This window comes from Schistocerca piceifrons, chromosome X (assembly GCF_021461385.2).
Source record: "Schistocerca piceifrons isolate TAMUIC-IGC-003096 chromosome X, iqSchPice1.1, whole genome shotgun sequence".
NCBI classification, from domain to species: Eukaryota; Metazoa; Arthropoda; class Insecta; order Orthoptera; family Acrididae; genus Schistocerca; species Schistocerca piceifrons.
In genome coordinates, this window is record NC_060149.1 from 112,051,820 (window position 1) to 112,066,090 (window position 14,271).

The 14,271-nt window shown below is 35.7% G+C and overlaps 1 protein-coding gene across 4 annotated transcripts in view; it reads right to left on the reverse strand.

Moving 5' to 3' along the window:
- Positions 1-7,474: 7,474 nt before the first annotated feature.
- Positions 7,475-14,271, reverse strand: part of LOC124721418 — a 170,827-nt gene continuing 164,030 nt past the window's right edge. For all 4 annotated transcript variants that reach the window (XM_047246389.1, XM_047246391.1, XM_047246390.1 and 1 more), the window contains exons 16-18: positions 12,283-12,437; positions 10,256-10,420; positions 7,475-8,173 (exon numbers count right to left, since the gene is read on the reverse strand). In XM_047246389.1, coding sequence (XP_047102345.1) covers positions 8,151-8,173; positions 10,256-10,420; positions 12,283-12,437 — 343 coding nt within the window. In that variant the 3' untranslated portion in view covers positions 7,475-8,150. The remainder of the gene's footprint in view (positions 8,174-10,255; positions 10,421-12,282; positions 12,438-14,271) is intronic.

Genomic DNA, 14,271 nt, shown 5'->3' on the forward strand with positions numbered 1-14,271 from the left:
CTGGGGAGTATGGTCGCCAGCAGAAGTGTTTAATCTCAGAAGTGTGTTCCTGGAGCCACTCTGTAGCAATTCTGGACATGTTGGGTGTCGCATTGTCCTGCTGGAATTGCTTAAGTCTGTCGCGATGCACAATGGACATGAATGGATGCAGGCGATCAGACAGGATGCTTACATACGTGTCACCTGTCAGTCATGTCTAGACATGTCAGTGGTCCCATATCACTCTAACTGAACACACTCCACACCATTACAGCGCCTCCATCTGCTTGAACAATCCCCTACTGACATACAGGGTCCATGGATTCATGAGGTCGTCTCCATAACCGTACATGTCCATCTGCTCAATAGAATTTGAAACGAGACTCGTCCAACCAGGCAATATGTTTCCAGTCACCAACAGTCCAATGCTGGTGTTGATGGGCCCAGGTGAGGCATAAAGCTTTTTTTCATGCAGTCATCAAGGGTACACAAGTGGGCCTTCAGCTCTGAAAGCCCATATCAATGACATTTTGTTGAATGGTTCACAGGCTGACACTTGTTGATGGCCCAGCATTGAAATCTGCAGCAATCTGTGGAAGGGTTGCACTTCTGTCACATTGAATGATTCTCATCAGTTGTCATTGGTCCTGTTCTTGCAGGATCCTTTTCTGGCCACAGCAATGTCAGAAATTTGATGTTTTACTGGATTCCTGATAGTCACGGTACACTTGTGAAATGGTTGTACAGGAAAATCCCCACTTCATCGCTACCTTGGAGATGCTGTCTCTCATCACTCGTGCGCCAACTGTAACACCATGTTCATCTCACTTAAATGTTGGTAACCTGCCAGTGTAGCAGCAGTAACCGATCTAAAAATTGTGCCAGACACTTGTTGCCTTATATAGGCATTGCCAAGCAAAGCACCATATTCTGCCTGTTTTCACATCTTTGTTTTTGAATACACATTCCTATGCCAGTTTCTTTGGAATTTCAGTGTAGAAGTTGATTCAGACCTCTCCAAAGCATCTGATACTGTCAATTGTGACATTCTTTTAGATAAACTGGAAGCCCTAGGTATTCAAGAGTGTGGCAAAACGTGATCTGAATATGCATGTAATCTCACAGAGATTGTAGGGCTGATGTATAAATGAATATACAACCTACTTACAGCAGCTAATGTGACACTATAGAAAATGGCTATGTAGACCAATAACATTTACCTGGTAATATTTGTCTTAAGTCAAAACCAAATATATTGTCCTCTTTCCCCTCAACATTTTAACTGTATTTGCATACATAAAGGGCAGCTATTCTTCAATGTAAAACTGTTACTTAATCATTGCTGTATAAAAATATTTGCTATCTGAGGAAGATAAAAGTAAATATCTCTCAAGAACTGTCTATGATTTTTAATGACAAAACTGTATATGGATATAAATTTGTATTATTTTGTATATCATCTTTGTCTTATATATTGTATGTATGTAATGCATGTCTTACTTTGTGTGTATATTTGGATGCCCCATTTCTTTGTAATGATTTCATGTAAAATTTTTATGTTCATTTGGACAGCATCTATACAGCATTTGCTATCTCTGGCTAGATAATAAAATACATACGTAAGTAAATAAATAAATTCAATGAGAAATAGTTAGAAATTTCTTTCAATTATAAAACTAATTAATAAACAAGTATTGTTCACATTACAGCTTTTAGCAGGAAGCTCAGATTTCTTTTAGCGTGTGTATATTGTGACCATTCTTAATGTATTGACTGCTGTGTGGCCACCAGCAGCCACAGAAAAACTGCTTGCTTGATGCCATGTACCCACCAGTAGCCACAGCAGAACCTCATAACTAACACTGTGGTCTGGTAAGGTGCTGAAAGGTCCGTCACTAAATGTGTGCCAGTCAATGTGTTAAAACAAGTTAATTATTTTTACTGTCATAAATATAATCACAAATATTAATCAGTTTTGGTAGGGCTAAATACTTGGTTTGAGTAAGATGTAATTTATATTTTGTGGAGTGGCTTTACTCCTCTTATTCTGCAACGACAATTCCTATGCAGCTGAAATTGGATTGCGCTGGAGAGCTAGTACTAGGAATGGTTAAAATGCGTTCAAGACGATTCAGTTTTGGAAGGCAGTGTTACTATAATTTCCCTAAGGAAAGCAACTGGGTTTGGTCCCCGCTGTCTGGCTTCCCTGTCATAACCAAGTCATTTCAGCTCAGATGTAGATGAGAATTACCCAAAAGGTACATGGAGGTTCTTAGTTGTGTCACTGTCAGAAATCTAAGGTAGGCCTGGTTATCATGGACACTGTGTCAACAAACAAAGTTGTCGCCAACATCAATTTAAGGAATTAAAATGAAAAATTCCTTCTAATGGTGTGCACTTTGGAGGAAAACAGGAAATGGATAAATTTCCCCTGCACTCATCATTTCAGTTTATCTTTCATTCAGTGGTTTTATATGCTCTAGGACAGGGGTTCCCAACAAAATTTTCTCGAGGATCCCCTCATCGAGCATGATTGGTACCTTATCATATCACAGTATCAAGTACCTAAAAAAGGCCAAATTAAGAGTCTTTTTATATGTTTTCTAGGTGTCAGTTGGTTCTAGGAAGACACTAAACACAGAAGTTAGCATTCGCTAAAGCTCTGTTCATGCAGGAAGCAGCCAAAACAAAAAACAAAAAATCTGTTATCATAAGTAATATATTTATTCTAATAGCATCTTGCGGACCCCTGGGAGTCTGCAGATCACCTGTTGGTAACCACTGCCCTAGGAGAACTCTTACGAGTAATGGAAACTTTCATTTTCCTTAAATAAACTTTTTTTGATCATCAACATCAACTTCATCCCTGTCAAAGCAATGCCCCAGATGTAACACACATGTTCCAGTTCTTTTTACAATCTTGTAAGCACTTCTGGAACTCCCTTTTCACTACAGTGTTCGGCTTCTTCAGAAATTCTGTTTTTATCTCATCAATGGTGGCAAAATGACATTATTTCATGGTTGTCATTAGCCTTGGGAATAGAAACAAGTGACAGTGGGCCATGACTGCCATATATGGTGCCTGAGGCAACAAATTTTTTTCTTCCCTGTCATCATGCAATGTCCCAAAGTGGTTTTGCCACAATTCTTGTCATTTTCTTCTGAGTGCTTCATGTAAATGGCACATAACTTCCAGGTAGTATTCGTTAGGACCATAAGGCGAGAACTCATGATGCACTATAATCAAAGGAAACAGTGATAAGAACCTCACAAGTGTTCAAAATTGTGCATTTTATTTGTCTTGTGTCTTCAGGTAGTTTCCATTGGGACAAATGGGCCTTTGATTTTTATGTCATATCCATATACCCACCTTTTACAACGACCTTTAGAAGTTCTGCATCTTTGTCAACTTCACTCGGCAATTCTGGAGTGATGTTTATACAGTGCCTTTATTAGTTGAATTTCAATAATTTCTGAACAGACTTTGCTGCTACACTTTTCATGCCCCCAGAAAAAAAATAAAAATAAAAAATTACTTGGCTTAAGGGAAAGGATATATGCCAACATCATCAGCAACCCCTTTGATGGTGATTCAATTTTCCAGAACCAGTTTCTTTGCGTCTTCCACACTTTCATCCATAACTGATGTGCTAGGGCATCCAGGACAGCCATTGTGTTCATCATCATCATCATCATCATCATCATCATCATCATCATCATCATCATGACCCTCTTTCAAATATTTATATCAGTCAAACTCTTGTCTTGTACATTCGCCAGAAGCCACAGACAACATTTTGAATATGGTGCTGCACTTGATTCCATTTTTCAAGCAAAATTTACTGAAAATTTTTCGAACCATCTTTTTGAAAGTAAAAATTCACCGAGCACTGACAACCACATACAACCTTTTCAACTATCAACAACAAACTAAATACTCAAAACAGCTGAAAATGCCAACATACATTGAGAACATGTGTACCAAGAAGATTAAAAAAAATTTGAAAATTGATGTATAAATCCCATGAAATTAAAAAATTACCATTACTTTTTCATCACACCTTGTGTAAATTGCTAAACTACACTTTTTTTTTTTCCTTCTCCTCCTCCAAATTTCTTATACCAAAGCACAGCTGTACCACAACCAAATGTTTATCACTTTCTTCCAATTTATCTTACAGAATGCTTTTGGTCATTTCTGTATTTTTAGTCATACAGAAAGCCTAATCAAATGGTAAGTTAAACATAATTTTAACTAGAATTCTGATGTAGGTTCAGAGCACTTTGTCAACAGTTCAGTTCATAATAACGCATCACCATAAGTGGTATTGTTAAATGTTTCTTGGCTTTTAGATCTTCAATTACCTGTCTAAACTTAACCAGAAATCTAGTCAAGTTTAGTGCCAATTCTTGCATCCCAGTTATTTTTAAATGCTGAAGATTAAACATTGTGATTTCTTTTAATCAAATTTGCGCTTTAATCGACCACATCCAGCAGCATTCCCTGCCAACTGTGTTCTACACTGTCTCCTTACCAAGGCTTTTAACACACATTCCAGTTCTTTTTAATACATTGACAGCCACATGCATGGTGATGAATGTTCAGCAGGTCTGACCAGGCACACGGTATTACATATGAGATATAAAGCTCTGCTGTGGCTGCTAGCAGGCACTGGCACATGACATCAGGTGTGAGGCTTTGCTGTGGCCAGCAGGGGCCTTGTGGCCATCACGATGTTAATATTGTACTGACAATATTGTTTAGCCACAAAGTAATTGTTAGTGTAGATACAGCTAAAGTTATGTATAAATCTCTACATGCATGCACACTTACTCCTCCAACTCAACTCTGAAATTATCCGATTTCTGAATTTGTGAGCATTCCACCTATTCATACAGCTTTCCCCCCCCTCTCTTCAGTTAACATGTGACATCTTCCAACATCTCCTGAATGTTTTGAAGAATATGTACTTTTTGACAGTTTTTTGAGGATGTTTTCCAATAAATATTGTAAATGTGCAGCAGCTTTTGATTTATTTCATTTTTTTTCTTTGGCTTATACTTACTGGTAATTTCATCTTCTCCCTCCCTCCCTTCCTTCCTCCCCACGTCAGACCATTTCAGTCACTAATAGATACCAGAATTTCAACCCCGTTACAAATATTTCACCCATACCACACATTTTGTTTTCTGCTTCCTCATTTTCTTGCACTACAAACTTCAGCCTTGCAGTAGTAGGTAGTATTACAAGCTAACCAACCAAAACAGACTATCCCCCTGATTACATAACCCCCCCCCCCCCCAAATCCTGGATTGGAAATACTTAAATCATTCCTCTGTCATGGATATCACAATCTTTCTTCATCCTCCAAAATGAAGAATGTACTCCCAAAAATGTTTTCTGCTTCACCCAAAGCAATAGTCTTCTGTCCATTTAATTTACGAAGAGTTCTGGGCCATCCTTCTCAGTACAACACTGTGTAGGGAAGCAGCCTACTCATGCCGTATAAAATTCACATCAGTATTTCCATTGTGTGCCAGCCAGTCCGCTGTAACTAGCTCTGACATCATAAATGTTGCGCAATACTTTAAAAATCAAGTAAATAACCTGAAACGTTTCTAGCATGTCAGGAGTAATACTAAATCAATATGTGTTGAATATCAGTTCAATAAATTTAACCATTTTTGGAGTTTGGATTTTTTCTGTAAAAATCATAGGCGCAACAGAAAACAGCTAGAAACTTAAAAATTTATATTAGATTCCTTTTTCATAATAATTTAGTAGAAACAGTATTCTGGATCTCACAAATTAAAATTTTAGTTGAAATTAATGATTTTCTGGTTTTTGTCTTAAAAATTAAGGAAGCAAGATAGATTAAGTAGGTGAATAAATAAGGCTGGATGTTTAAGTAGAAGGGAGATCCGCTATAATCATAAAGATGTGAGAAGTTTCAACTGAATAACTATAAAAGTATAGCGACAGCGTATCTCCAAAGGGCAAGTTCAGAGCTCGTCTACTGCGTGTAGTGTAATTAAATTAATTCTCTCGTCCAAAATATTTGACTTAGCCACGTCAGACTTTTATTATGATTACTTACCTGTGTGCTGATTGCACATTTAAATTGAGAGCTTCATCGGACATCAGCAAAGGAAGCAATGATTTATTCAATAACTTAAAGTGGTGCATTACTAGCCCAGAGGCTAGTCGGGAGAGCGGATTTAATCAGGCGTTCCCTTAGCCGTCCGCACCGCGGCTTTATATATAAGAATGCTGCGTCAGGAAATAAGGCCCCAGTTCTCTCCAGACGCTGATTAGCGCACCACATGTGCCGGGAGTCGTGTCGCGTCGGTATCATTGCTATAAACAGCCTCGGATGCCGTAATAAGTTACTCGGGATATGCGTAACCATGAAATTGTTTTCGAGTGAAGTGTTAGTTCTGGGATGACTTTAATGATCTATCTTCAGTTTGCATATGTCGTATTTTCACGTGCCGAAACGGGACAGACATTCTACCATTATTTAGCGTGGCATTTGATGAACATTATCATCAAATTATGGCGAGCATTCACTTAAACCTTTAATTTGAACAGTTATAGTTGCATCAGCGCATTAGACTCTAAACTGCTCTGGTAGTTGGATTGTGTGGATTCTTTTTTGGTCTGTGACTTTCAGAATATAGTGAACATTTTAAAGAGAATCGTTTTTGATTATGAATCCCAGACAATCTCCTAATTCCTCAGAGCTATAAGCTGTAGCTATAAGTGTATTTCTCAGATGAAGTGGGCACTAGGAATTCTAATTACAGGCTTCACGTTTTGCTAATCACTTTCTGGTTGCCAATATTGTAGTTAGAGAGCCAGTGTTGAGAACGGCAAACAACAGCATTAAATAAATAAAAGGAACACATTACACATATAACAATATTCCACCCGCCGCCCCACAACTGTCAGCTATAATGTACGCTTTATTACGAGTGTCATCTGAATTCCTCCTGTTTTCCTTCAACACATGCTTCTGTGAATGAAGCAGAAGGTAACTGTCTATCCAATACATCCTCCACTCTCAGTATCTTCCTGACCTCAAAGTCCCTGTGCTTAAGTTACCTCTCTCTTCTCCAACGTCTTGCCACTGTTCCCTAACTATTTCCTGCTTCTCCTCACTCCCATATCAAGCTCCATACTACTGTTCATCTCTCATGTTGGTTATTTTTATGGGCTTATGTACCCATCTTACTTTCCTCTCAAGACTGCTTTTCAAATCAAATGTCTGCGACAATTCTGTATTAATTGTTTGTCCTCTTCCATACTATTTCCTCCTCACCAATATCCAATTGACAGTACACACCTGCACTTGTGAAAATTCCTCTGTAATCTAAGGTTATCATTTGTAATATCACTACCTTTAAACACCATATTAACCTCTACAAATACGAAGACATACTCAAAATAGAGCATTGGGTGAAAACACAAATTACTCACATAATAACAAAAAAATTTAACAAACCATTAATATAGTTCTTTTATGTTACAAATTTACAACAGTACTGTACAATTTAGTACAATGAAAACAACTGAGGTGACAAAAGTTAAAGCTAATTTTACTATATCTGTACACTCTCCATATAATACAAAATATTTTTTCACATGTTTAATGCATATTACAATTAGAAGAATGTTTTCCAGACATACTCCAAACAAAATATCAGGCTTGGTAACATCAGTATGTAATGGAAAAAAGTACTTTGACAATATACAACTCAGAAATTTCAATTTACAAAAATATTTCTCAAATATTTGGTGACTGAACTGCAAGAGAACCTAACGACAATAACAGTTTCAGAATATTATACTTTCATTTGGCATAGTCACTTGGATACATAGTTACATATGGCTAATATCACATTTCTGTATTCCAGTTTTGTAGCTTCTACAGTGTTAATATCATCACGACTACACACAAAAATAAAGACTTAACACTCTTCTTACAAGAAGAAAGAGAGGCTGCTTTGTTAACATTAACTTATTTGTGAACATGTACCATAATTTACATAGTGTACAATATAAACATGGTGAAGAAAATGCTGTACAAATTTGTGAATTTACATTATTTCTGATTTACAGGCCTCCCTTACATGAGGAAATACCAAAACTGATCACTGTTTGAAGCTTCTCATACACAGCTGAATTTCACACCTGCAAAATGATGAAAAAAAATCAATCCTTTTATCACTCATACAATGGGGATTTCACGAAATGTGATATACAAAATAATAATGAAATCCATGCTCTAAACTATGTATGACCTAGATCAAATTGGAGAGATTTCATTCACAAACTTGTGCTTTATGTTAAAATATCTTTATGTTAAATTGGTAGTTCTCACCACATTTTTCCCTATTCGCTTTTCGTTAAAATTAATATCACATTGTAAACTTCCATAATTTTACTAAAAAAGGGGTTTTAGTTTTGCTTTTCTTTTGAAACAGTGAAACAGATTTTTTTATGAAAGCAACAGGTCTTTGTGTACATTAGAATAGAATAGAACAGAACAGAATATTCAGTATTTTTCATACAATTGGCTTCGTCAAAGTTTACATATGCTGCTAGTAATAATAATAATAATAATAATAAAAATAAAATAATAAAAATAAAATAATAATAATAAAATAATAATAATAATAATAATAATAATAATTTTATTATTATTATTATAATTGTGGGGCAGAGACACTGTATAAACCTGATTCAAAAGAACAGTATACTTTGTCATATTGTCACTTCGTATTTTGAATAAACCATTGAGGAGTAGAGGGGACCCAAAAATGAAATGTTTAAGTAGTTAATATAGTAGGTGAATGGAACCTTTAAGTGGCAAGAACTATAAACTGAAATAATATATGGTGAAATGAGCAACAATTATTTAAAAAAGGTCAAAATGAAACCTAATAAGATCCATAGGAACATTAAACAAAAATCATTGCATGTCAATGATGACACAATCAAATCTAAATTGCACTTGTAACCAAGTTAAAATTGTCTGAGCTGAAAAGAATATGTTTTGAACAACCACTGTGGCAGGGGTGAACCAAATTCATATTCTGATGCTCAAGTCTGAACATGCAATTTCAGAAAATGATAATGGATCAGTCTAAATTATAAACATAAGCTATTAAGAAAAATTATCTGAATAATTTGAATCTCTATATTTTCTGTCACATCACAATTGTCTCAAATTTTATTTTATTATTTGGGTTGATGTCTAAACAGGAAAAACAGGAAAAAAAGAGCAAACCTGGTCAGAAATTAATAGGCTGGAGAAAGGCGTTTTACCTTGCAAATAAAAATAACTAACATTTGATATTTAATATGAGGTTTTTGGTGGGTAAACTATAAAAAACTTTACCAATACTGCTGTGGGAAGTAAACTTTATGAAAAATGGTGTGTGTTAAACTGGTCGTGAACTAAAAGCTGCATTTACATGTTCTGCTTATGGCAGAATGAACATTCTTTAAAGCATTGAGATCCCTGGAGCTGTACACATTGAGGAAGACAAATACAGCTGACAATACACAACTGATTTAATATAAACTGTGCAACTTTGAAAGTAAGCTATATATGGGAGTATGTGAAAATTATACCCATAAAAATTAAATAAGCAATATGATAAATATTTGGAAACAATGATGATGGGTTTCTGAAGGACTGAGATGAATATTAGTAAGGGTAGCACTCTTATCAGGAAAGGTATTATTCATATAATCTGTAAGAAAACAGATATTAACACAGAGTGTATAGTGCCAGAGATCACACTCCACGAGAGATCAGAGTGAAGATTAATGGCAACTGCTTTGACAAATTTAACATTCATTCACTAAGTGACTTGGAGAATTTTTTTAAAAAAAGGAAAACTTTGCACTTGGAAAATGCTCATGAAACACAGATTTTTTTCCCTCAGAAGGCCTGTTAATTTGTATTACTTTACTACATCTGAATTGTACCTTATAGAATTCAGCTACATCTTTGTTAGTTTGTTAGTTTTCAGTAGCTAATTAGGCCATTGATAACAATTCTCTGAATCACTGACAAGTACTATATTTTCAGGAGCAATTCACACAAACCAGTTTTCATTCACCAGACAGCAGGACACCAGAGAGAATCTCAAAAGAAAACTACCACTTTACTCATTGTTAAGAGTTTTCTTTTATTTCATTCCAAGTCACAAATTAACTGATGAACACAGTAACTTAATTCAACACTATATTACCAATACTTACCATCTTCACTGGAATAACAATTATGGCAGTGGAGTTTGTTATTGCGAACTCTGACATCTGTGCCCATAAGTCCATCACCAAGTTGGATGTGGCACACACAGCATTTAAAACAGTCAATGTGATAGAAAAGTCTCAAACTCTCTATGATCATTGCAGCTCCTCTGCCTGAAATTGAATGATCACAAAATCATCAAGAAGTTTAAGATATTGAAAATTTATGACAGGATTACTTTACATTGTATTTTCTCTGAAATTTCTGTTGTATGTGCTTAAATTTCTAAATTACATTAAATATAACATATAATCTGACATAAAATGATAGCATACATTTTGGAATATATCTTCAGTTCTTAAAGAAAAACTTCTTATAAAAAGTGGTATCTAGTCACAGAATGTTTTTCTGAAAACTAGGTTTGTTCCAATGATAATTTTAAAGATAATTGCAGCTTCATTCACTCATTTCACAGAAGTATCACACCAAAATGGAATAAATCAGACCATGTTCCCTATATAACTCCAAGATCAATGTACGTAAATGATAGTAATTTTAAGTAACCTACAATACCCATTAATACACTGCATTTAACTAAAAAATTTGAAGTAAAATGAGTACTTATTACTGACCTAACTGTTACTTTTTAGTATCCCATTTGTTTTTCTGTACCCCACTATCAGAATGATCTTTCATCTACACATCTCTGTACATCCAAGAAAATACTATCTAAAAATAAGTATTTGCAGTCCTGGATTCCAGTATATGAAACACTGATTCTTTAACTGCTCAATCCTCCACAGTTATGTACAATCAAAAATTTATTAGCTGGTGGTAATGTAGTAGCACTAATGTTGTTGTTGTTGTTGTTGTTGTTGGTGGTGGTGGTGGTTATTAAATTCAATCATGCCATCAAATATACACATACTTCTAATGCAAATTTTAATGCTCAGTATATGATTTTCCCCTCTCTCCCCTCTTTGAAATTCTGATGGTAGCAGGGGTATAATACAGGGAGCGAAAGGCTGTTTACAACTTGAGCAGAAACCAGACGGCAGTGTCAATGGGTCTGAAAGGGAAGAAGTGTTTGGAAAGGGTGTGAGACAGTGTTATAGTCTGCCCCCAAGTTAAAGAATCCAAAGAAAAATTTGGAGTAGGAATTAAGGTCCAGTGAAAATAAATAAAAATTTTGGGGTTTTTCGATGACATTGTAACTGTCAGAGGCAGCAAAGGACTTTGAAGAGCAGTTGAAAGGAATAGACGTTGGCTTGAAAGGCGTGTATAAGATGAACATAAACAAAAGCAACACGAGGATAATGGAATGTAGTTAATTTAAATCAGGTAATGTTGAAGGAATGAGATTAGGAAATGAGATACGTAAAGTAGTAGATGAGTTTTGCGATTTGGGCAGCAAAATAACTGATGTGGTCGAAGTAGATAGGATGCAAAATGCAGACTGGTAATGGCAAGAAAAGTGTTTTTGAAAATGAGTAATTAATTAACATTGATTAAGATTTAACTGTTTGGATGTTCTTGGTCTAGGCATATGTCTGGAGTGTAGCCATGTATGGAAGTCAAATATGCATGATAAACAGTTTAGATAAGAAGAGAATAAAAGCTTTTGAAATGTGGTGCTACAGAATAATGCTGAAGATTAGATGGTTAGATCATGTAACTAATGAGGAGGTACTGAACAGAATTGGAGCTGAGAGAAATTTGTGGCACAACCTGACTAGAAGAAGGGATTGATTGGTAGGACATATTCTGAGACATCAAGGGATCACCAGTTTAGTACTGGAGGGAAGTGTGGGGTGTAAAAATCATAGATGGAGACCAAGAGATGACTACAGTAAGCAGATTGAGAAGGCTGTAGGTTGCAGTAGTTAATCAGAGATGATGAAGCTTGCACAGGATATAATAGCATGGAGACCTGGAGCAAACCAGTATCAGTGTCATTGTTTTAGTGTCATGGAAACATAATGTGTTGGTAAATGGGGATATCCTGCAATTTTGTCATTTGCGTTTAAGCACTCACCTAGTTCCTCTCCACAATGAGAACATTTTTTCTTTCCACTGACACTAAGCATTTTCTCAGTAGTTTGGTCAGAGTTCATTGTTACAGGATTACCATTAGGCCTGAGAATATTATGGTGACCAGCAATCTGCTCTCTGCTTTGGCTGTCTTGTGCCCTAGAAAAACAAACAATTCATATAGAGTTTTAAATGACACAAATGAAACAACAAAAAAAGTAACAGTGTAGATGTAGATACTTTCTTCATGGTGGTTTATCGCAGTGAAAATGGAAGTCCCTGCATGCCGATTAAAAATTCAAAAGTAGTTACAGAAAACCAACCTCTGTTGCTCAGATGTCAGCTTCAGAGGTAAGATACTGAGGATGGTATTTATGTTGTTCTTCAACAAGAATCTAGGATAACTAATTTTTAGTTGTTACTTGCTATGGTGTGGAACATGACGGTAGATGTATCTTGATGAAAATATGGCTACATACAGATTATTGTACTCTACACTATAATTTCATAAATGCTACCCAGCTGCAGACATCTATAGAAATTTAGCTATACAAAAGTTGTTATCAAGCAGAAGAGATACCCATTTATTCCTGAAACTGTTTTAATTGGCTGTCAGAACATTTACTCAGAAGTGAGGCAGTCAAAAAGTTTGGTGTAGCATTTGGTCGTCGTCGTCATCATCATCATCATCACCATCATCATCAAATGGCATTAACACAGAAATTCCACCACAGATAAGTACAGAAAATATTCCATGCACAGCTATTTTTAAACACTGAAATCAATAGTAAAACCAGAGAATATTTATACTGCTGAAGACTGCCCAAAGAGTAACACGATTTTAATGAAGTTTTTGTGATTACTGAACAGCATATCAAGAGAGTTGAACATGCCAAGACAAGAAACCTGTCTTGAGATGAAGATCATTTCACTCTTCACAAAGAAAAGTAGTTGAATATGTGAACACCTTTGCAAAATTGTCCTTTGGCATTACCTCAGTTCATTACAGGGAACATAGCTTATTATGCTGCCCAAAACAAAAACCTGGGTCTTAAGCACAATTAATATATTACCAGTCACTGGAAAATACTAGGTCTCTGGTTTTAAAAGGACAGATCCCAGAACAAGCTTAGGGAAAAAAATCAGTAGCAAGAGTCAATGGAGTTCTGGCTATCAATACATGTGAAGCTGACTTTTTCCAATTCTTACACCACTTTTGAAAAATATCTTTTCAACACAACAAGGATTTACTACCTGAAAAAATAAGCATATTCACAGTAAATGTGAGACCACAAATAAATGTCCACATATAAAATTTGAACAATCTGCCATGTTATACAGGAGACAATCATGTTAGAAAGTGTACAGTGGTGCTGGTGAAGATGATGAACACTTGCAATTCTGAGTACAACTGAAAGATTAGTACCTTCTTGGCAGTCAGCATAACAATGCACCCCCTAAAAATGCCCAAGTAACTGTTCTGCACGTCTCTGAATCACACACCTAGGAAAGGCATTTGATACTGTGAGATGAAGTCAAGAGGGGGAACAGTGGAAGATGATACATTGATGTTTCGATAGTTCATATACTATGTTCATAGGTCAGTATCATTGTCTACAGGCTGCAAAGTAACCATGTAATGGTAGGGTTTGTTATGAATCACACTTAGGTTATATTTTTGGTGCTATTGCATTTATCTGTTTAACCTGCAGAAAATATGGAATTAATGTTAGAAGTATTTGTAGTTTTGAGTAATATATTTTTGATAAATAGAAGGGAACAGAATGTGGTTTCTTTATCACTTAATATTTTGTTCAAAAGCCTCTAACTTCAATGACCATCAGCACACTGCAAGAAGGGAGTTAATGAAGTGCATAATAAATCCTACATTTTTTCCACCTCCTCCTAGACAGCTAAGCTGATGTTTTACAGACAACCAAGGCTTTTTGGCATGTAATTAGCCCAACTTTCTCACATGGTCCATTTAATGTGT